General features: G+C 38.7%; 1 protein-coding gene across 2 annotated transcripts in view; it reads left to right on the top strand.

The window, feature by feature from the left end:
• shank2b (SH3 and multiple ankyrin repeat domains 2b) overlaps window positions 1–24,417 on the top strand; it is a 114,808-nt gene that overhangs the window by 45,749 nt on the left and 44,642 nt on the right. Inside the window, exons 5-6 of one of the 2 annotated variants that reach the window (XM_060885499.1) lie at window positions 7,874–8,031; window positions 10,184–10,297. In XM_060885499.1, coding sequence (XP_060741482.1) covers window positions 7,874–8,031; window positions 10,184–10,297 — 272 coding nt within the window. Of the gene's footprint in view, window positions 1–7,873; window positions 8,032–10,183; window positions 10,298–19,505; window positions 19,635–24,417 lie in introns of those variants that run through there. The other variant, XM_060885500.1, reaches the window with a different exon arrangement.

Genomic DNA, 24,417 nt, shown 5'->3' with positions numbered 1-24,417 from the left:
TATGTTTATACTTTACACTTTATTATATTTATCAATTTGTAATTCCTTTCAGTTTAAAAGTCATTTTAAATTTTAGTAGTTTTCAATGTCAGTATTGATATTAGAAAAGAAAAAGTAGTATTAGGCCATCTCTGATAAATACTTTATTAACTGACAAAAAGACAAACCAGGAATTTAAACAAATGAAACAAAAGTGCAGAAGAGAGGAGAGGATTAAGAGGGGTTAAGAGGGGAAGGAAGAGAAAGAAAGGAAGGGAAGAGGAGAGGAGAAGGAAGAGAGTAAAAGAGAAAGGAGGAGAAAAGAGAGGAGAATAGGAGAGAAGGAGAGGAGAAGAGAGAGGAGGAGATGAGAAGAAAGAGGAGAAGAAAGAGGAGGGGAGGAGTGGAGAGGAGAAGAAAGATGAGCAAAAAAGAGACGAGGAGACGAGAAGAAAAAGGAAAAGAGGAGAAGAGAGAGGATTAGAGGAGAAGGAAGAGGAGGAGAAGAGATGAAAGAGGAGAAGAAATGAGAAGAGAGAGAAGGAGAGGAGAGGAGAGGAGAAGAGGAGAGAGGGAAATGTCCCAAATGCGATTAAACCTATAACGATTCTGTAGGTGGGCCGACGCCTGACCTCATCTCACCATAAAGAATTCACTTATGTAAGTTTTGATAAGTTACATAAGTTTTGATGAATGATTCATTTACATTTTTTCGATTTTAGTTGTATGATGCAAATTTCCAGACTTGTTCAGGACACGGGGCACGGTGGCTTAGTGGTTAGCACGTTCGCCTCACACCTCCAGGGTTGGGGGTTCGATTCCCGCCTCCACCTTGTGTGTGTGGAGTTTGCATGTTCTCCCCGTGCCTCGGGGGTTTCCTCCGGGTACTCCGGTTTCCTCCCCCGGTCCAAAGACATGCATGGTAGGTTGATTGGCATCTCTGGAAAATTGTCCGTAGTGTGTGATTGCGTGAGTGAATGAGAGTGTGTGTGTGCCCTGCGATGGGTTGGCACTCCGTCCAGTGTGTATCCTGTCTTGATACCCGATGACGCCTGAGATAGGCACAGGCTCCCCGTGACCCGAGGTAGTTCGGATAAGCGGTAGAAGATGAGTGAGTGTGAGTGAGTGTTCAGGACACAGGCCATTTTTCTCTAGTCATTATTGTTTAGATGTTTAGTGCTTAACCAATTATTTGATTTCAAAGGTTTTTTAACAGCATGTTAAATAGCAAGAAATGACAGACATGTCTTATAAAATACCTTTACCATACACAAGTAATGGCTTTGTACAGTCTGTCTCAGTTTTTGCTTAAGACAGTCATTATTTATTGTAATTTATATAGTGCTTTTTTTAAAAGACCTGACAAAATGTATTTAAAAAAAAAAGGTTTTTAATTTTTTTTTTATTTGTAGAGAAAATTTGTATTATTTATTGATTGATTTATTGTTTTTTTTTTTATTTAATTAAATTAATTCAGTTTTATTTGTCTAGTGCTTGATGACTCATGTCAGACTGTAACAGGGTTTTGAGATAATAAAAAAAATTAAATAAAATAAAAATAAAAATAGAAAATAAAAACAGAATCCTGAAAGAAGAAAAATGAAAATAAATAAACCAAATAAAACAGAAAATAGAGGAAAGAAAAATTTCAGGTTGAATGTACCTCCAACAAAAAGCAATTGATCTTTATTTCTATTCTTTTAATTACAATTATACGGCAGTTACAACTTGCAAATGGCAATAAATTGTGTTTTCAGTGTGGTTACACATCTGTAGTTACACATATAACACATCTACACAAACACAGTTACAGAATTGGTTATTCGATCAGAACATTAACGCACATGTACTCCAGGTCACAGCCTGAAGGATGTAGGATTAAAGTAGCATCATTCAGAATGGTGAGAACCTCAACAGGTAATTATCAGGGTTTGGTTTCGATCTTGGGTGACAGTACGAAAACGGTCGTCTTTACCTCACCTGGACATGATTTTAATAATATACACTGTGCCTTACATAAATATTTACCCTCCTTGAACTTTTCCACATTTTGTTGTATTATTACCTGGAATTTATAATGTTATAAAAATACATATATATGTTTTGTCATGAATCAACAAAAAAAGTCTATAATATTAAAGTACAGAAGAAATTTTGCGAAATTATTGACAAATAAAAAAAAAATGTAAATATAGCCTTTGTATAAGTTTTACCGTCTCAGTACATTTTATATTCTCAGTATATAGAATAAGAATGGGGATGTGGGGGATGTGGTAGCTCAGTGGTTAAGGTGCTGGCCTACTGATTGGAAGGTCATGGGTTTGCTTCCCAGGTCCACCAAGCTGAGACTGCTGGGCCCCTGAGCAAGGCCCTTAATGCTCAGTTGTATAAATTGAAATAAATGTAAGTCACTCTGAATAAGGGGTGTCTGCTAAATGCTGTAAATGTATTTACATTACAGGGTCTCAGTACAAGTAAAGCTGTTCCTGAGGACCAAGTTTTAGTAAAGTATTCTAAATCACGACCGCAGATTCGGAATCTTTACAGCAAATTTATTACTACAACAGAACATTTTGGAAACAAATTTGGTAATGTTACAGCAAATATGGTAACATCAAATACAGTAACATGAGAGAAAACTGGTAAACACAACAGCAAAAATGGTAATATGACAGCAAATACAATGACATGACAAGAAATTCTGTAATGTGACATCAAATTTGGAAACACAACAACACATATGGTAACACAACATCAAATATGGCAGCAAATATGGTAATGCGAGAGCAAATGCAGTAATATTGCAGCAAATATGGTAACACAGCAGCAAATGTAATGCAAATGTAATGCAACATCATTTGCAGTAATACAGCAGCAAATATGGTAATGCAAAGGCAAATGCGGTAATAGAGCAGCAAAGATGGTAGCATGGCAACAAATACGGTAATACAGCAGCAAATTTGGTAACACTACAGCAAATTCAGTAACACAGCAGCAATGTAACAATTAGGGGTTTGTTTTAAAAACATAACCCAAATTTTAAATATCTATTATTTCACTTATTATAACATGGAAAGATGATGAAACAACTGTGATTTCACCTGAAGTCAGTGAGCTGGTAATAAGAGTATTAGTCAGAGAAGCAACCCAGGGGCTAAAGGTAATTCTGAAGTAGATGCAGTATCTACAGTCCAGACAACAGCAGGACAACGGTAGCCTGCACACTCCACAAATCTGGGCTGAGCAATATAAAAGATGTAAAAAAAGGTTCTCTGATGCGATGAAAATAAAAGTGTTTAACCCAGCACTGGGGGCGCGGTGGCTTAGTGGTTAGCACGTTTGCCTCACACCTCCAGGGTTGGGGGTTCGATTCCTGCCTCTGCCTTGTGTGTGTGGAGTTTGCATGTTCTCCCCGTGCCTCGGGGGTTTCCTCCGGGTACTCCGGTTTCCTCCCCCGGTCCAAAGACATGCATGGTAGGTTGATTGGCATATCTGGAAAATTGTCCGTAGTGTGTGATTGAATGAGAGTGTGTGTGTGCCCTGTGATGGGTTGGCACTCCGTCCAGGGTGTATCCTGCCTTGATGCCCGACGACGCCTGAGATAGGCACAGGCTCCCCGTGACCCGAGGTAGTTCGGATAAGCGGTAGAAGATGAATGAATGAATGAACCCAGCACTGATCATCACCCTTAAAAAACTACTTTATCGACACAGTGAAGTTTACTGGGGGTGGAGGGGTGATCATGGGGTTAATTGTCTATGGATATTCTCTTAAATGTCTAAAGTCTATAAGCAGTTCCACTTTTTTGAATCTTGATGATGTCCCGCTCTTCTAGACTAATGCACGAAGTGAATAGTACACAATGTGCTTTAAACTTTACATAGCACCGTACTCTCAGTTGTGAGAAATGTATTAGGTCAGCGGTAACCTCAGGAGGAGAGCGCTTATGTAGCACAGCAGATTGTGAGAACTGCATGCTTGGGAGGTTGAACAAATACAAAGCAGGAAATTATGTGAGAAGTCAACTTTTAAAAAAAATTGTTTTTTTATTTATATATCCATAAAAATGAAAACGTCTACAGCCGATTGGATGTCATCAAAAAAGTGCACTGGACATGATCAAGCTCTAACAGGCTAATCTGTCTTTGTTCATTCATGAGCTTTGCTGTCGCTGTGCCTTTGGCGTTGACATTGGACTTTCTCCCAGAAGAGGCTTATTAAAGGGAAAGTCACATAAAGGGCAAGTGTAGGCGCTTCGTCCCAATTTCATCCTGCTCCTATAAGCCAGAGAGAGCCTCATTGAGGGGCGGGGCCTTTTCTGTATTATGGGGTGGGTCACGGTGTAGGTGGAAATGAGGTCATTTGCATAATTAAGAGTTACAGGTTCTGTGGTAAAGGTGAAGGTGATGTTCAGAAAATATCAGACACTTTATATGTTGTGGTAAACTCACAGAACTATACTAGAGTCTCTCTCTCTCTCTCTCACACACACACACACACACACACACACACACACACACACACACACACACACATACGCACTTTATCACTCCTAAACTCTGTAATAGTTACAGAAAATTAGAAACACAATTTGTAGCTGTTATTAAAGTGTTTTATAAATTGAAATATTAGATTTAAAACCTACTTGTTTAAATGCTTATCTACACATAGTAGTCAGGAATTTTATTTTGTAAAGCATTTTGTTTGGATTTATTCTTGTGATTTGCTCCGGTTCTAATTCATTCCTAAATAATTAAATAATGATGATGGATTGTTTTCAGAATGTGATTTAGCATTCATACTTTATTGAATATTTTTGTCTTGTGTGTAGAAAAAATATCAACTAGATAGATAGATAGATAGATAGATAGATAGATAGATAGATAGATGGATAGATGGATAGATGGATAGATAGATAGATAGATAGATAGATAGATAGATAGATAGATGTGTGGATAGATAGATATAGGACAAAAAACTTTAGCATTCATTCTTTATTGAATATTTTTGCCTTGTGTGTAGAAAAAATATCAACTTGATAGATAGATAGATAGATAGATAGATATATAGATAGATAGATAGATAGATAGATAGATAGATAGATAGATAGATAGATAGATAGATAGATAGATAGATGTGTGGATAGATAGATATAGGACAAAAAACTTTAGCATTCATTCTTTATTGAATATTTTTGCCTTGTGTGTAGAAAAAATATCAACTTGATAGATAGATAGATAGATAGATAGATATATAGATAGATAGATAGATAGATAGATAGATAGATAGATAGATAGATAGATAGATAGATAGATAGATAGATAGATGTGTGGATAGATAGATATAGGACAAAAAACTTTAGCATTCATTCTTTATTGAATATTTTTGCCTTGTGTGTAGAAAAAATATCAACTTGATAGATAGATAGATAGATAGATAGATAGATAGATAGATAGATAGATAGATAGATAGATAGATAGATAGATAGATAGATAGATGGATGTGTGGATAGATAGATATAGGACAAAAAACTTTAGCATTCATTCTTTATTGAATATTTTTGCCTTGTGTGTAGAAAAAATATCAACTTAATAGATAGATAGATAGATAGATAGATAGATAGATAGATAGATAGATAGATAGATAGATAGATAGATAGATAGATAGATAGATAGAGAGATAGTCCACCTTTATTTCATATCCAGGTTGTGTGCTTGGTGTCCTCATTCCCATCACCACGCTTTCCACTCAAGCACAATGCTGTTTATATTTGATTATAATCACAGAGTGCTCCTTTTAGCTATTGCATGGTTCGTCCCAAGCTGCTTCTCGGTGACTCACTGCTACTCTCCGGAGCTGCTGTTTATTTCCACAGCACACAGCCTAATTATTTTGGTGTGGACCAGAATTGATTCACTCAAGACCCTTGGTATTAGAATTACATTGAGGATGTAATATAGCACTGAATATAAAGAGTGTGCTAGTTTGGGAACAGTAGAGGGCGCTGTTTAACAACCAATCCTGCTTTCCTTCTTTCTGCTCTCTTCAGGCAGTGTAGGTGTTATTTCTATTACAAATGATTCCAAATGAAAACTATCAGGACTGCAGGAATAGTGGTGTGTTACACTATTGCCTAAACTTATATGGTCTGTAAAATATCTATACTGTAGAAGTCTTTTTACTATCACTGCTATTCCTGTCGTTAGAAAAAAATTAGAAATCAGAAAACACAACAGCAAATGTACAACATCAACACAGCTAGAATTCTGAATACAACAGCTCATTTCAAAACGTGAACACAAATCTGAAAACTTTACAGAAAATGAGAAAAACTTACAGCAATTTCAGAAACATGGCAACACATTCTGAAAGACAACAGGACATTCAGTAATCTGATTGTCACTCAGAATACACAACAAACTAAGAAACATGACTGCAAATCTGGTACCATAACAGAAAGTTTAGAAATACAACAGTGAGTTTGGAAACACGACAGCAAATTCGGTAACACAACACAACAGCAAATTTGGTAACACAACAGCAAATTTGGTAACACAACAGCAAATTTGGTAACACAACATCAAATTTGAAACCATGACATCAAATCTGGTAACACAACATCAAATTTGGTAACACAACAGCAAATTTGGTAACACAACAGCAAATTTGGTAACACAACATCAAATTTGGTAACACAACAGCAAATTTGGTAACACAACAGCAAATTTGGTAACACAACATCAAATTTGAAACCATGACATCAAATCTGGTAACACAACATCAAATTTGGTAACACAACAGCAAATTTGGTAACACAACAGCAAATTTGGTAACACAACATCAAATTTGGTAACACAACAGCAAATTTGGTAACACAACATCAAATTTGAAACCATGACATCAAATTTGGTAACACAACAGCAAATTTGGTAACACAACATCAAATTTGAAACCATGACATCAAATCTGGTAACACAACATCAAATTTGGTAACACAACAGCAAATTTGGTAACACAACATCAAATTTGGTAACACAACAGCAAATTTGGTAACACAACATCAAATTTGAAACCATGACATCAAATTTGGTAACACAACAGCAAATTTGGTAACACAACATCAAATTTGAAACCATGACATCAAATCTGGTAACACAACATCAAATTTGGTAACACAACAGCAAATTTGGTAACACAACAGCAAATTTGGTAACAACATCAAATTTAGTAACAACATCACATTTGAAACCATGACAGCAAATTTGGTAACTCAACATCAAATTCGGTAACACAACAGCAAATTCGGTAACAACATTAAATTTTAAACCATGACAGACAATTTGGTAACACAACATCAAATTTGGATGCATGACGGCAAATTCGGTAACACAACATTATATTTGGAACCATGACAGCAAATTTGGTAACACAACATCAAACTTGAAATCACTACAGTTAAAATTGGTAACACAATAACAAATTCAGTAACGACGGAAAATTCAGAAGCAGGAATGCAAATTTTATTATCCAAATTAGCAAAAGGTTCAATTCAGTAGAAGGTTCAATTAAATTCAGGTAAATTAGACTTTTTAACAGTGAGCATTGGGAAGCATGACAGCAAATTCGGTAACACAACATCAACTTTGTAAACACCACAGCAAATTTAGTAACGACAGAAAATTCAGAAGCAGGAAAGCAAAATATATTGACCAAATCAGCAAAACCGGAAGTAAATAAAATTTATACGTACAAATTAGATTTTTTAACATCAGTTTAAAGTGTAAACTGTAGCGTAAGCCGCTTTCACATGCACGCTAATAATTCTGTTTACGTTATATTTAGAACTAATCGCTGGTTGTCAAAGCTAAAATAAGATTCGTTTTTTTTTCTATAGTCCACGTCCCGGTCGTGATGCTTTCACTGGGGCAGAGACTCCGAGATCCAAGCGGCGGCTGTACAGCGCCGTGCCTGGGAGACACTACGTGGTGGTAAAGTCTTATCAACCTCAGACTGAGGGAGAAATCGCCCTGTACAAGAACGACAGAGTCAAAGGTATGCTTCCCAAATAGCTGAATCACTGAATCGTTTAAATCACATCCATAATTCTGTTTTGTCTGATTATATTTATTTTTATTTTTTATTATTATTTCATTTATTGCCGGATTATTGTTGCTCCCTTTAAAGCACCGTTCTTATCAGCCACTCTTCAGACCTGCTCCTGTGGGACATCTGTGCTGTCACACAGGCTGCAGCTGTGTGATTGCAAAGCTGGTTGTTGTGTTTAGATGTTTATATATTTATGTGCCTTGATGATGAGTTTGCTGATGCTGATGATATTGATGATAAAATGGGATCCTGATGATGACGATGATGATGATGATGATGATGATGATGATGATGGCAGAGGCTGGTGTTTCGGGTTGATGAAGGGTTCGGTAATTGCTGGATTTGCTGCACCAGAAGTGAGAGGGGGGAAAACACCACACACAACTCTTTGGATTATTATTTTACAGCCAGTTTTTAGAAGAAGCGGTGGAAAATACTAAACTTTGTGTGTTAGTGTACGGAGGTGGACATTAGGACTTAAGTAGTATTCAAGTAGTTCCTTTTAGAAGCTTCTGCCATTTGGTGTAATGCGGCAGTGGTGGCTCAAACACTTAACCCACAGGTATGCTGCTAGGAAGGTCAAAGGTTCAAGCCACAGCACCTTCGAGCTGCCAGTCTTGGGCCCTTGAGCAAGGCCCTTAACCCTCTAGCAGTGCTGTTTCATGGCTGACCCTGTGCTCTGATTGCAACTTCCCAAGCTGGGATATGCTAAGAAAAGGATTTCACACTATAATGTAATCTTCTTTTTCTACTTAGGACTTAATGAGGGCACATTTGTGGCTTAAGAGTCTACCTGGCTCTTGATATCCAAGAAGAAGTGACCTTTCACAAGTCCAGCTCCTCCTTAGGAGCAATTTCCAATTGAATTTTTGATTGAAAAGTTTGTTCCCAATCTGCATAGTAGACTGTGGCCCTACAGTATGTTGAGAGTCAGAGAGGATTATCAGCAATCTACAAACTAAAATAAAGATAAGTACAAATAATAAACATAAGTAAACAGTGTATTTACTTTTGGCACATACGTACAGTTAAAAGCAGGAAAATTTGTCCTTTAAATACAGTAGAAATGTAAATGTAGTGTGTTACCGACTTTATCTCTACATTCAAACAACAGCCTAGATTGGTCTGAGTTTGTCTGAGCAGAAGATTTTCATTATAATTTTAAATTGATTGTTTAGCAAAGTGACTTAGTGGTTAGCACGTTCGCCTCACACCTCCAGGGTTGGGGGTTCGATTCCCGCCTCCACCTTGTGTGTGTGGAGTTTGCATGTTCTCCCCGTGCCTCGGGGGTTTCCTCCGGGTACTCCGGTTTCCTCCCCTGGTCCAAAGACATGCATGGTAGGTTGATTGGCATCTCTGGAAAATTGTCCGTAGTGTGTGATTGTGTGAGTGAATGAGAGTGTGTGTGTGCCCTGCGATGGGTTGGCACTCCGTCCAGGGTGTATCCTGCCTTGATGCCCGATGACGCCTGAGATAGGCACAGGCTCCCCGTGACCCAAGGTAGATGAATGAAAATGAATGAATGAATGTTTAGCAAACTAGCTAGCCATGCTGGGTCACGCAGTGATGAACTTGTGGACAGTTCTGGGTTTTTTTGTAAGTTGAAATAATCGATTCTTTACTCTTCAATTTTTCAGTGTATTTGAATATTGAATCTTTTTTTTTTTCACTTAAATAGATTTTGGCTTCTATACTTTTGTTAATGAGTAAGACCCAATATATGTAACTTTAGTTGTAAATGATGTTTGTTAACATTTGTTGTCTTCAAATGGAAATTTTTTTTCCCCAAAAAATACACAGATGTTAAATAAATGTTTTGATAAATAATTGATTTGAATTAATTTATTCTTGATAGAAACACTAACTAAATCGATCAGTTGCCAAAGTATCTCTGTTTTGGAAATCCATGCAACCTGGCAACCCGTTCATTTTGAATGAAAACCTCAGACAGATTGACTTTAGTTAATCCAAACATACACAAAGATCACATGATAAAACAGAAGTGTGTGTGTGTGTGTGTGTGTGTGTGTGTGTGTGTGTGTGTGAGTGCGTGTAGATTTGGACTCTGAACAGCTGTTGCATTTCTATTTCTCTACAGTGCTAAGTGTTGGTGAAGGGGGATTCTGGGAGGGCAGCACTCGAGGTAATGTCGGTTGGTTTCCTTCAGAGTGTGTGGAGGAAATTCCCAACAAACCTAACGAGGACCGACCTTGTAAGTCAACACACACACAACCCACCCACCCACACACACACACACACACATTATATATGCAAAATGTATTTTCCCATACAGTCATATGAAATTTTCTATCATTTCCCCTGATTTTAACATGTAAATTGTTATATAACTCAACTCAGACACAGGGGACATGGTCGCTTAGTGGTTAGTATGTTTGCCTTACACCTCCAGAGCTCCGGGGCCTGATTCCCACTTACATCCTGTGTGCTATAAGCTTGCGTGTTCTCCTCATGCTTTGAGGGCTGTCCCCATGTAGTCTGGTTTCCTCCCAAGGTCCAGACACATGTGTTGGATTGTCATCTCTGAATTGTCCGATGTGTGTGATTGTGCCGTGCGATTGGATGGCACCCTGTTCAGGATGTCCTGTCGGATAACCGGTACAGATAATGGACGGAATCAGGCACGTTGATTACGCATTTGTGAGACAATAAGTGAAAAATCTATAACTCAGCATGACAACTCTACAACCCAATCAAATCTTCAAATATCTTATATTTCACATAATCATGGGAGATATCCATAGCAGGACAGCACAACGTTAATCTTTCAGATTACTGTGTCGTTGTCTGCTGTCAAGCTGACAAATTGTCACACTCCTAAACCCACATGATGATTTTAAGAGCTTTCAGTCTACAGCAGGCTGTTAAACCAGTAAATAATTAGCACAAGGTGGGTTCTGCGGTACGTATACTTGTCTCACACATTGAGATCTTGTCTTCACTAGTCATGAGCAGCACGTACACATGGACTAGAAAATTTGCATTAAGGGCCACTTTATTAGGAACACCTTTATTCCTGCTTATTCAAGCAAGTATGCAGTGAACCAATAATGTACTGGCAGCACAAAGCACATCATTTTGCAGATGAAGGCTGTGTATTTTTTCTGTCTTCAACAGAGTCTGTGCCAACTGTAGCATCAGATATGTGTTCATGGCCTGCGTCAGGGTGTTGTGCATCCTTTTCTGCTCACCAATGTTGTACTGTTATTATTTGAGTTACTGTAAGCTTGTACCAATCCATTGTCTCAACTCATCCCTGTATGTAGAACTTAAACCCTAAATCAAGTCAATAAGTCAAGTCAAGATCACTTTTTTCCTTATTCCTCATGTTTGATGTGAACAGTAATGAAGCTCTCGACCTACGCATAAGTAATTGTATGCACTGCGCTGCTGTCACATGATCGGCTATCGGATAACCCCATGAATGAGAAGGGGGCCGGGTGTTCCTATTATTGTGGCCAGTGCGTGTATATACGATTTTATACCACAGTACTGTCGAATATTGTCTCCACATAATTTTAGTCTAATTAGAAATGGATTTTACATTATTGGTATTTGTAGTAGTATTAATATATAATTAATCAGATATAACTGCACCGAATGAATGAAATTGTCCACATCCTCAAAGAGTGTGTGTGTGTGTGTGTGTGTGTGTGTGTGTGTGTGTTTGTGAAGCCTGCATTCCCTGTATAAATTGGTATAAATGGCCAGAGGCAACATTCCACTCAGAGTGACTTCGATATCACTCTGGTCACTATGCTTTTTCAAGCTCTCTGTGTGTGTGTGTGTGTGTGTGTGTGTGTGTGCAACTAAGCCTGAGGATGTTGCAGGTTGTTTGACTTAAAATTGGGCCGAGGTCTGGTGTGCACGTTGCTGTTGGGGAGAAATCCATTTAAAAACGCTAAAACACTCTCTGTTCAGACCTGAAGCTACTGGAGACCATCTGCTGTTCCACTGAATACATTAAAAGTGTGAGATCGCCACCCAGAGCTGTTATGTTTAATCAGTTTACAATATTTCATATTATTCTGTAACTTTTATGACTAAAAAATACCCTAGAAGTGAGTAGGCTCTGCTTACAGTTCTGTAAAGTAATTGATATTATATATAAATAAATAATCCTACATAGAGAATAAAAAAAATAACACAGGGTCTTGACTACCAAATAAGTAAAAGAAAAAGGAAAGAAAGAGAAAATAAATGGTTGCTCTTTTATGCATTAGGGCATTTATTTATATTACTGGCATGGTTTGGCTCCACTTGTCCCCTTAAGGGTCCCTGCAAACCAACAGAAAGTTATTATGATGTAATACTAGTGGGAGTGGTCTCCTTCAGGATGACTCCGCCCCATACACATGGCACAAGGGTTCACTGAACGGTTCGATGAGGATGAATCGTGATCATCAAAACAGATTAACGTCTATGTGGTGTGTTGCATGTACAGCGTTCTCAACCACCATCAGCAAAAATCTCTTGGAAGAACCGTGTTCATCAGCAAGGTGTTGTTTTTGTAGCTGATGGTGACCAGACACTTTACTATGTCACATATCTGTACGCTTCTTTATTTAATTTACCTACATGACATTGCGGTAAATTTAATGACACACAGCTCCGGGGTCTGGGGTAAAATCCTAATATTTGACTCATCAAATCATAAAGTCTTAAAAGATGTGTCTTGCATTTTCTGACTTCTCCAGTTTCCCTCCATCACAAACATGAGCAGATTCCGTAGGATTGTTTCAGTTAAAACAAGGGAATACGAAAAACAACAAAACATAGCTTTATAGCTGTCTGGAATCTAAAAGATTCATTTGAAATGAAACTATTTCTGTACAAACGGAAGCACTGACTCCTTTGAGGCAGGTGTGTGATGATTTACTCCCTTATGCCGTCCCTTATGCCGTGACTTATGCAGTATTCATTCATTTTCTACCGCTTATCCGAACTACCTCGGGTCACGGGGAGCCTGTGCCTATCTCAGGCGTCATTGGGCATCAAGGCAGGATACACCCTGGACGGAGTGCCAACCCATCACAGGGCACACACACACTCTCATTCACTCACGCAATCACACACTACGGACAATTTTCCAGAGATGCCAATCAATCTACCATGCATGTCTTTTTACCGGGGGAGGAAACCGGAGTACCCGGAAAACCCCCGAGGCATGGGGAGAACATGCAAACTCCACACACACAAGGCGGAGGAGGGAATCGAACCCCCAACCCTGGAGGTGTGAGGCGAACGTGCTAACCACTAAGCCACCGTGCCCCCCATGCAGTATTCACAATGCTAAATTGCTAGCTATGAGCTATAGTAAGTTAGGACACTAAACACGACATTGCTGATTGTTGTGTAAATATAATTTTTGCTTTAAAACATAGCGGTTTACTTTCTTGTGTATAAGGAAACATGTGTTTGCTTTCTTCCTTAATATTAGATAACTATGTTGTATAATAACGAACAAATTTGCAGTTGATTTGTCATACTTTTTTGTTTTGAAGTCTCTTTGTCGCGCAGTACTTCAAACCCCCTCTTGTACAGTGTTTCAGTGTGCGTTAGATGTGTGCACATAACATACTGTAGTGTTTTAGAAGTGCTGCTCATAACAATAACAGCTTGCAGTTTACAGATCGGGATCGGTGGCAAATAGCAGCTGTGATTGGCTGAGAGGCTTTCGCTTCGTGACTCATTGGCTGATCAGGCAGTGTGTTGTGGCCTGATTCAGCTCCACAATCCACTCATGTTGTTCTGCAATGAAGAGTGTGGTGGGCTTTTGGTGTTTTTTTTTAATGGTAGCCCAGTATCACAGATGTGTGGTTAATTATTTTGAATTTCTGAATGAAGGTTTTGGGTCACTTTGTGTGGAATGAGATTTAGTGGAAGGTTGTGAGTTTGAATCCCAGGGCTTTCACTACTGGGCCTTTGAACCGTTAACCCTCGATTGCTCTGTTTTATAAAAATAAAATGAGATAAAATGGAAAAAGTTAAAAAGATAAAAAGATAAAAATAATAAAGATATCTGTCGTACATTTTAATAGCACTAAGAATATATTCAAATACAGAATATAAGCTGAAGTATGGGTCACAATGGCAACCTGTCCCATCAGTCCAGACTTTTCTAATCCTCCAGCTCCTCTTCCCCAGATGTTATTAAGCCAGCTGTGAGATATAATCTTTATAGCCAGTGTCTGGCTTAGTCGGATTTCAAATTGGACGTAGCTAATACAGCTCTACCCGAAGCTGACCAGGGAGCATTTATAAGATTTCATCAAAACCATATTTTCCATTTAATTTCAACATTTAAAGCAGCTTTACAAAAGCATAGAAAAAGAACAAAAACTGTAAAGTTTAAAATGACCAAGCCTGAGGTGACGGTGGCAAGGAACAACTCCCTGAGATGATATAAGAAAGAAACCTTGAGAGGAACCAGGCTTAGAAAGGAACCCATCCTCAGGAACTAATAGGTCAGGGTCTGAGTTCGTTACAGACTTAACACTAATTCCTTGCTGCTGAAGACTTTAAATGTTCACTGATGAAGAGCCGAGCACAAAGCTGACCTACACAATAGCAGATCAAAGATGGTGTAAAAGGCTCAGAGGAGCATCTCAGGAGCTCACTCCCAGATTGCTTGCTCCTCACCCTGTTTAGGAGAGTAAGATCAGCAAGTCTGCGGAGGAACCAGATGGAATGTCATGTACTTGCATGCACTACTCACAGTTTGTGATCGTACTGTAGGTGAGAATAGAAATGTAAATTGACCAATAAACAGAGCACTTTATTGCTTCATTGGCAACTGACCTCTGAATGACCAACATATCTTTATTTATTCTTTATGCCTTTCCTTGCTTTATTAACAGTGTCAATCCTCTCAGGTAAGGATTCCACCGGTACGGTTTTGAGTTCCTGTTAAAAGTCAGCTCAATCTGCCAATGGCTAGGTCTTATTTTCATGTTTTACATGCTGTTCTATGGGATTGAGATCCTGTGAATTTGCAGGCCACTCAAAGTGTCCCCATGTTCCATCAGGCTTAGATTTGGCACGGTGCACCCCACAGTTGTCATCTTGGAACGTAGGAGGGTCAGTGTTCTGTTCTTCTTGCACATGAGCCACAAAATGCAACGTCAGAGTCTGGCCAACAAATAACAAACAAATACTAAATAATGAAATGTTTACGCTTAAGTCCAGTTGTACAAGCTGTTTTTTTTTTTTTTTTTGTGTAGTAAGAAGCTGATGTCAATGGATGTGACTAATGTTTGTCTGGAGAGCTTATTACACTCTCATCTCATCCATATTCTCTTATATGTAGTGGAATGTACCATTTCTCCAGCAGCAATATAAAAGCTGATACAAAAGTGCCAAGGTTTGATCCAGGGTTCAAGGTTTGATTCTAAGATCTGCTCGAGATGTTCACCCTGTGTCTGCTCAGCATGGACAATTTGTGTACGTGCTAGAAAATGTACTTCTTTGCAAGGTATTTCCACCCGTATGGCACTATATTTCTGTTTATCACTTTGACTACCTTTAGGGTTTGACCTTCTTTCTTTATTTAGTGACCATCTGTGATTCATGCGTCTCTTTTTGATATTGTGAACTGACATTGAATTCAATATTTGTTCTACACATCACCTGACAAAATGGCACTGTATTTAGAGTCACCCAAGAAGAGTCAGGCCATCCTTAAAAATATTCTTGTTTGCTGTAACCCGACCGACCCTGTCAATTTAGGACCGACTCATATATTTATTTTTTTTTGCTTTAAGTCTGACCGACTTGCCGGTTGTAAATTTGCGTTAAGAGCGACTAATTATTTTTTTTACTCTTCGAACAACTAATACAAAAGCAATAAAATAATATTAATTATATTTTAGTAAGTATTGTAAATATATAAATTGCCTAGGCCTACATACAAATGAAGGCTACGTTCTTTCTTTTAAATAAAAACCCGTGACGTCATCTTAAGCCCTATTCGGACGGGATTAGTTTTACGTGGGGACGTGGGGGAAAAGTAATTATTACCAGAGCTTCTCGGTGATTTTAGTCCCGTCCGAATGTGCCATCTCGGTAATCATTACGGACAATGTCAGTAAAGATTAAGGTGACTTTTACTTTCTGTAAAAAGGTCCGGAAAAATTACCTCAGGTAATACTAATCCCGTCCGAATAGACCCGCTGTAAATATGTAGGTAAAATTCCGTCATTTCCTGTTTAAAAGTAGTTTTTGACGCGTTTTGCAAGCATGGAGGCGCCATGTTGTCTGCGCACGTGATAACAGGAAGCAACGTCATACGCACATGACGACAAGGAGGTTACTGTGGTGCGTAAAGCGAGTTACCCCTCCCACTTCTGCTAGTTTTACTGAGATGTCTTGTCCCGTGCGAATTGGCCAATTTATATTACAGACGTCCTGAGGTAAAATTGCATTACTCCACGTCCCCACGTAAAACTAATCCCGTCCGAATAGGGCTTATGTTTACACTATTGGTTAACGGATGTCACACTATGGCCTGTGCGTTCGCTTCGTCTCATCCTCTCGTTCACTGTCAGAGTCAACGGTTCGCGCTCGGTCATGATGGCTGCGGCTGCAGTAAACAAAATATTCGTGTTCATCGTTCAAACAAATTTGTTTGTGGTCTATATAGCCTGCATCAAATTGAGGTTTGCAATGATGCGCCCGAAGGCACGGGTTGAAGACCCAGTCAGTGACGTCACGATATGCTAATTTGTTTAAATTCATACCTACGTAATCACCATCACCAAAAGTTGTACTTTTTTTTTTTACATTGAATCTTGAAAAAAAAAATATAGACCTACCTACCGACCCTCTTTTTTTTTTTTACTGTTACTGCAAACCAAAATATTTTTAAGGATGGCCTCACCAAGGATCTTAGGTCGACGCATGCTATTATCGTTGTTAATGACTTAGAGATTTAAAGGTCGAGAAGTGTTTGGGGAAACTGCGTGACTTCTGATTGTGTGTAAACACGAGTCAGCAAATCTGTGAACTCCAAGTTGCACAAGGGAAGGACGCAAGCGTGAAGATGTGTGAATGGTGTTATATTGGAAAAGAAATGCTATATTTAGAGGATCTTTCTGTGAACTTCTATGTTGAGAATGGTCTACCAACTGACGGATAGGAACAGGGGTAATGACAGGCTGTACATATCAACAGGTGGGTTACAGTCAGCAATTTGCCGAGAAATTTGACATTTTTTTTGTATGAAATGACCAATGAGTGTTGGTGCAACTCTAATCCAGACAAAGATCCACAACTCAAAAGATCCACGGCTCTGGTGGAAGAAACGGTTCATAAGACAACCATTATCCAGGCATATGGAATGCTGTTTGTATTTACTGTAGCAAAGAGAAAATCGGAGACTCGACAAAAACTGAAAAGACCATCACCACAGTGAAGGTGAAGCATGGTGATGGCAGCATCCTGCCAAGAGTTACCCATGGCCTATTGGTTGCTTCTCTGTCTAATGTGTTGATTCAGTGTGTGGAACACATATAGAGGAAGGTAGAGGGAGACAGAGAGTGCTTGCTCCCCTTTTTTATGGTTTGGGGGATCAAGCATTTGCTCTGATTGGCTTTGAGATTTGAAGGCATCAGGAGGCCAGATGGATGAATCAGGAAGAAGGTTCATTTTGGAGGTACGGTTGATCTTTATTATCAAGTCAAGAGTCTTTTATTGTCATTTCAACCATATTGTAGCTGTTGCAGTAAATAGCCAAATGAGACAACGTTTCTCCAGGATCATGGTGCTACATAAAACAAAGACAGGGCTAAGGACTTGTAAGTAGTCTTAGCCACATACTGTAAAGTGCAACTGTGCAACCTGGTGCAAACAGTGCAGACAAGACAAACAAGACAGTCGAGACAGTGCAGGACAAAAGACAGTGTAGACAAAAAGTTACAAGACAATACAAGAAGTACAAAAAATACAATACACAAAAGACAATAAACAGTAACAGAAACAGCGCCGATCGACCAGTGTAAATACTGTATGTAAATACTGTATGTAAATACTGTATGTAAATACTGAATGTTCAAGCAATATTTTGTGCAGTAACATTAGTATGAACACAGTTTCTTAGCAGCAGGTCCTTGGGATAATATATAGAATTCTGCAAAAAAAACAGCAAATGACTAAAATATTGTATAGTATGTGCAAAATGACTGAGATATTGTACAATATGTGCAATATGTGCAATATGTGCAAAAATGGCTGAAATGTTGGACGGTTTGTGCAAAACAGCATGTAAACAGTTTGATGGATTGGAACTTTTGGTTGCCAAATGTGTACTTGTATATTAAACTGTGGAGCTTTTTTGTGGCCTATATTAAAAATTTTGGTGTTTGCTGTTGTGTTAAAAGCATTTCTGATGTTGGTTTATGTTGGTTATAGTGTTACATAGTGTTTGCACGTACAGTACTTGCAGGTGAAGCATGGTGATGGCAGCATCCTGCCGAGAGTTACCTTTGGCCTATTGGTTGCTTTTCTGTCTAATGTGTTTATTCAATGTGTGGAACACTTATGCAAAGAAATGAAGGAGACTGCACAGTGAAACTGATTTCCAGTGATTTCCAGTTTAGAGGCGCTCCACTGTGCCAAAAATGCTGGCAGCAGAGCTTTTTAAATGCGGCTGCATTAAGCCTGCCTTGCTGCCGTTTCCCTTCTGATTATATTATATGTAAAATGTGTGCTGACGATTGAGGAAAAAAGGCTTATTCTGAAAAGCCTTCGTCTCAGTGTATTTACTCATTACGCTAGTTATATTGTGATTTTTTTATTAAATACCCTCATCACCCATATCTCTATTCCTCATATCTATATTTGTAATTGCATTAAATCTCTGAACACTAGGAGTGATAAGAATTAAGGTCATTCTGTCCATCCACAGCATCAAAGTGCAGGATTGGACAGCTGATGTAGATAAGCGTCTGCACTTTCCAAGCGTTAGCGTTGCTCATGACGCTGCTGGGTTTTAGATGCGAGTGCCGAGAGTGTTGACGTCTCTTGAACCTTTGCGAATGTGCAACACTCATGCACATTCCTGATTGATACATTTCCATGGAAACATGCTCTACACTGTACAAGCCTGTTGCTAAGGAGTGGGCCTTAGCAAGATTTTTTTTTTTTTCCGTTTTTGTATCATTTTTTTTCCCTCGCTCTCTCTCTCTCTCTTTCTCTTTCTCTCTTTCTCTCACTCTCACACACACGCATAGTCGTTCTTTTACAGCAGAGAGATCCAGAGATTGCATTAGAGCTTTCTCGGTGCAACTGTTCTCTACCTCTATGATGAGGTTTGAGGGATGAAAAAGTTTGGGGGCTATGTGGAGCTAGTGCACGGCTGGAGGGAGAGACAGAGAGGCAGATAGAGGAAGGTAGAGGGAGACAGAGAGTGCTTGCTCCCCTTTTTTAATGGTTTGGGGGATCAAGCATTTGCTCTGATTGGCTTTGAGATTTGAAGGCATCAGGAGGCCAGATGGATGAGATTCCCAGAATCAGGAAGAAGGTTCATTTTGGAGGTACGGTTGATCTTTATTGGAACTTTTGGTTGCCAAATGTGTACTTGTATATTAAACTGTGGAGCTTTTTTTGTGGCCTATATTAAAAATTTTGGTGTTTGCTGTTGTGTTAAAAGCATTTCTGATGCTGGTTTATATTGGTTATAGTGTTACATATTTGCACGTACTTGCTCAGGGTCTTTAAGCTTGAAGTCTTGTTCAGCTCCATACATCTTCCAGTCTCTTGGCTTTGGAGTATATCACTGTATTCAGTACACGCATTATTGTCATGAACAATTTAAAATGTAGATAAAAGCACTGCAAAACATTTTCGGGCCATAAAAATGCATTTCAAAGGACATCAACCATAAGGCAAGGAGTCCTAAGAAACACCTATGGTGTGTAGTAAAAATGTTAACCGATATCGCTGAAACACTATAGTTCTATTCACTTGGCAAGAGTTACCTGAAAGTTTAAAAAATCATATCTGCCCATCATGGTCACGTGCTTGCAAATTAGTCACAATTCTCAACTCAAGTTGTATGAAAAGCTACAAAGATTAATATTGCATTTGCATTTTCAGAAACTTCTAACCAAATTTGTCGTGTTTATAGTACAGTGCATTAACACGTGCGAGCGCTTTAGACGATTATCGTAATATGATTACTAGCCTAGCTTTATAAAACTATACAATTAATTCTGTAAATACGTTTTATTTATGTCTAAAATGAAATGTGGTGTGTGGGGGACGTGGTAGCCTTGTGGTTAATGTGTTCGACTACTGATCAGAAGGTTAGGAGTTCGATTCCCAGGTCCACCGAGCTGCCACTGCTGTGTCCCAAGGCTCTTAACACTCAATTCCTCAGTTGTACATATTAAAATAAAATGTAAGTCACTCTGGTTAAGGGAATCTGCTACATGCCGGAAATGTTAATCCTAATTCCATTTTAAATTCTTAATAATACGGACGCTCCAATCCCATTTGTTGCCTATCTATGTTGCATGTCTGGTACTGACATGCTAACAGTAACCGAGTGACTCTCTTCAAGGTTCTGTTGCTAAGTTACATGAATTGTCACCGGCTTGACGGTGACATGTTTTAAAACCATTTATACCACAGTGCTGTCGAATACTCAAATCTGATTGGTCAGACGTTTTCTATAACAGCAGCTCCGAAAGAATTTCTCGCTGCACAGATCGATCTTCATGTGTTCGTTCTAACGGCATCGTTTCATTGCTAACCGCTAATTGACATGGAATTGTATGGCTGCAATCCTCACGTAATCTAACGAAAAACAGATTTAAATGCGCTGCTTTATACTCAAGGAAAATGGCAAATTTTTGATATGCCGCACTTTTTAACGAGCAAAATTTAACGAATCATTAATCGAAGGAGTCAAACTTTTGTCAAGTCTGATGATGGAGTATGTTGACTTTTAAGGTCGCTCGATAGAAATCTGTGGGGTTTTTGTTCTTTCGTCTTACTACGAGAGCAAGTTCTACGTTGTAATAACGTAGTAGCTGTTGTAATGTAGAAGTAACAGGAACTAACCTCATTGAGATGTTCCACGATCCGAATTCATAATAGTAAATTTATTTATAAACGCTATACACCTGAAATATGTGACATTCTTTAATAATGAAAATATTGTTCTGGTATAAGATCTTTGTTCATCTGTCAGCTTTATACTTCTGAACTTTGATGTCTGTTTTATTTAAGATGATTTCAAATGAAAGCAATTTATTTATTTATTTATTAGCACTAAAATATACATGTGCAGTATATAAAAAACCCTCATGTACCTTCATTACAATTTCTACTTATACTGTTGTTTTTTTTGCACACAGTACTTAAACAGAGATATACTTTGTGTGAGTGTGAAACTGTGTGTAAGTGTGAATCTGTGCTCAAGAGCTTTGGTAGAAGAACCGTAGCCAAAAAAATGACAAGGTGTTTCATTAAAAGCAGAACCTGTGACTGCTGAATCAGTATATAAACACCAACATACTGTATATACACTATATACACTGGCTGACAAGTGGTGGTAATTTTACTACTGTATATAAAGATACCTGTAGTGTAGATTTAGTTTAATGACAGTTTGTATCACTTCTCGTATTATATAATGGGTTATATAATGTTATATAGAATTATATAATATTAGAAAGTAACCATGACAACAGTTATAAATAACGATGTAGACTACATATAAACAAATCCTTTTAATTATACAGAATTTATTATTCATAGGCCACGGTGTGTGGAAATACTTTAATCAAGCCTACCAGGATCAGAGTGAGGGTGAAGTCAGGCTTATCTACATTCATAATTACAGCTGCTATAAATTTAGAAGTATATTTATAAATACTATCTGAGAAAAAAAAAGGTACTTAAATGTTGCTGTAGAGGAAGTGAGCTTTTCTTAACACTCTAGTCTTTGACTGCTGTAGTATTAAGAGTCCACTTTGCTGGAGCTAAGAGGCGAACCTGTTCCGGCGATCATAATGTCCCCAGCGAGCTCCGTGAAGATATGATGTGTTAATGTGGTGTGTTGTATGGTGAGCTCTGACTTTGCTTCAACCCCAGTGAGCAAATCTGGGAAGAACTGGAACACTGCCTGAACCCCAGACCCCCTGAATGTCTTAACATTTGTCCCTGACCTCACTGATGCTCTTGTGACTGAACCGAATGGTCAGAGATCCACAGAGCTACAATCAAATGTCTAGTGGAAAGCCTTCGCAGAAGAGTGGAGCTTATTATAATCTGGAATAGGACGTTCAACAAGCACCTATTGATATTGATGTAATGGTCAGGTGTCTTCAAACCAGGTTTACCTTTAAAAATAAAGAACATAATTGTTTTATATTTAATTAACACATGACTTTAAATGTACTTTGAGGGAAGTACCATACAAGTATCTGTTTATTCAGAGTGTCTGAACATTAGGCTTGCAATCAACAACAAATACAGTATTCGGAAAGAATAGATAGTGACTGGGCATCTGTTTGAAACTAGAGATGTACATGTGAATGCGAGCGAGCGGTCAGATATGAAGCTCTGGTGATACACAAATATGACATTCAGTTCAATTCAGTTCAATTCGAATTTATTTGTATAGCACATTTCACAATGTGCATTGTCTCAAAGCAGCTTCACAGAACATAAGAAACACTCACTCACTTATTTCTCACTCATTTTCTACCGCTTATCCGAACTACCTCGGGTCACGGGGAGCCTGTGCCTATCTCAGGCGTCATCGGGCATCAAGGCAGGATACACCCTGGACGGAGTGCCAACCCATCGCAGGGCAAACACACACACTCTCATTCACTCAATCACACTCTACGGACAATTTTCCAGAGATGCCAATCAACCTACCATGCATGTCTTTGGACCAGGGGAGGAAACCGGAGTACCCGGAGGAAACCCCCGAGGCACGGGGAGAACATGCAAACTCCACACACACAAGGTGGAGGCGGGAATCAAACCCCGACCCTGGAGGTGTGAGGCGAACGTGCTAACCACTAAGCCACCGTGCCCCCTCGTAACAAACATCATAGAAAAAATTATATTATACAAAGATTAATATAATACAAAAGTTCAAGATTAATATTAGACTTATATTTAAATTTGTTTGTATTTATCACCAATAAACAAGCCTGAGGTGATTGAGGTGACTGTAGTGAGGAAAAACTCCCTTAGATGGAAGAGGAAGAAACCTTGAGAGGAACCAGACTCAAACATGAACCTCATCCTCATTTGGGTGACACTGGAGGATGTGATTATAAATATACAGTCCGACAATTATGTATTGTTTGTTAGATTGATGTCCTCAAAGACCACATATAGTTTGCATCTCCTCTTAGAATGCCTCAATACTTCATGAAGCCGAATCCAGCTGGAGCTGGTACATCTTTAGATGTCTCAAGATCCTCGTATGGTTGCAAACATCTCGATGAGGGTCCAACATCTTCATGACATAGGACACAAAACGTGACTAAACACTTTTTCTGAAATAGGACTGACCAGAACTAAAAACTATGAGAATGGGATTAATAAATTAGTCGCATGTTTACAAACCTTTCTTATTACGATCATTTATGAACTTGAGTGATGTGGCTGAGGTTAAGGAACTGTCATGGCTGACGGTACTGTATCTCTACCTCAGAGGTTTATTTTCAGTGTTTTACACTTTCGTACATCTGTCTGGTTAAGGGCATCTTTCAAATGCCATAAATTTATTGTAAATGTTACAGGGAACAGATACAGATACACATCAAGTATACATATTTATCGATAAGATTGTTTTATCTACATCATAAAACGGTGGCAAGAATTATGTGTAATAAAGAGTAATAGATCAATATCTTATAAACCAGCATTTAAAGTGTAAAGTAAATGTTATCGCTATGTCGATATGTCACTTTTTATCCTGTGTAGAACTGTGTAGAAAACCCACAAATTCACCGACAACGAACGTCAATAGAAGGCCAACAGTCGTCACGCCTTGACGTAGGCCAACGTGAGACAGCTGGCCTTCGACATCGTGCACATGTCGTAACGTTTTCCACACAACAAAGTGCCAGAGAGAGTGCGACTTTATGAGTGAGATAAGCAGTGAGTAGGATTGTTAGAGGGGGTGTGGGGGAGAGGGGGGAGGGTGTCGAAGCCCACGCATCCTCCTGACGACTGATATGATCCGCACGGATCAACATGAACAATGCAAACGGTGCAGTTTGGAGCCTCAACCTGCCAAGACGAAACGAAATGCTAGAAAACGGGAACCGTCTTCGTCTCTGGAAG

The sequence above is a fragment of the Tachysurus vachellii genome, chromosome 13 (genome assembly GCF_030014155.1).
Source record: "Tachysurus vachellii isolate PV-2020 chromosome 13, HZAU_Pvac_v1, whole genome shotgun sequence".
NCBI classification, from domain to species: domain Eukaryota; kingdom Metazoa; phylum Chordata; class Actinopteri; order Siluriformes; family Bagridae; genus Tachysurus; species Tachysurus vachellii.
Note: the sequence above shows the minus strand (reverse complement) of the source record. Positions and strands in the feature narration are given on the sequence as shown.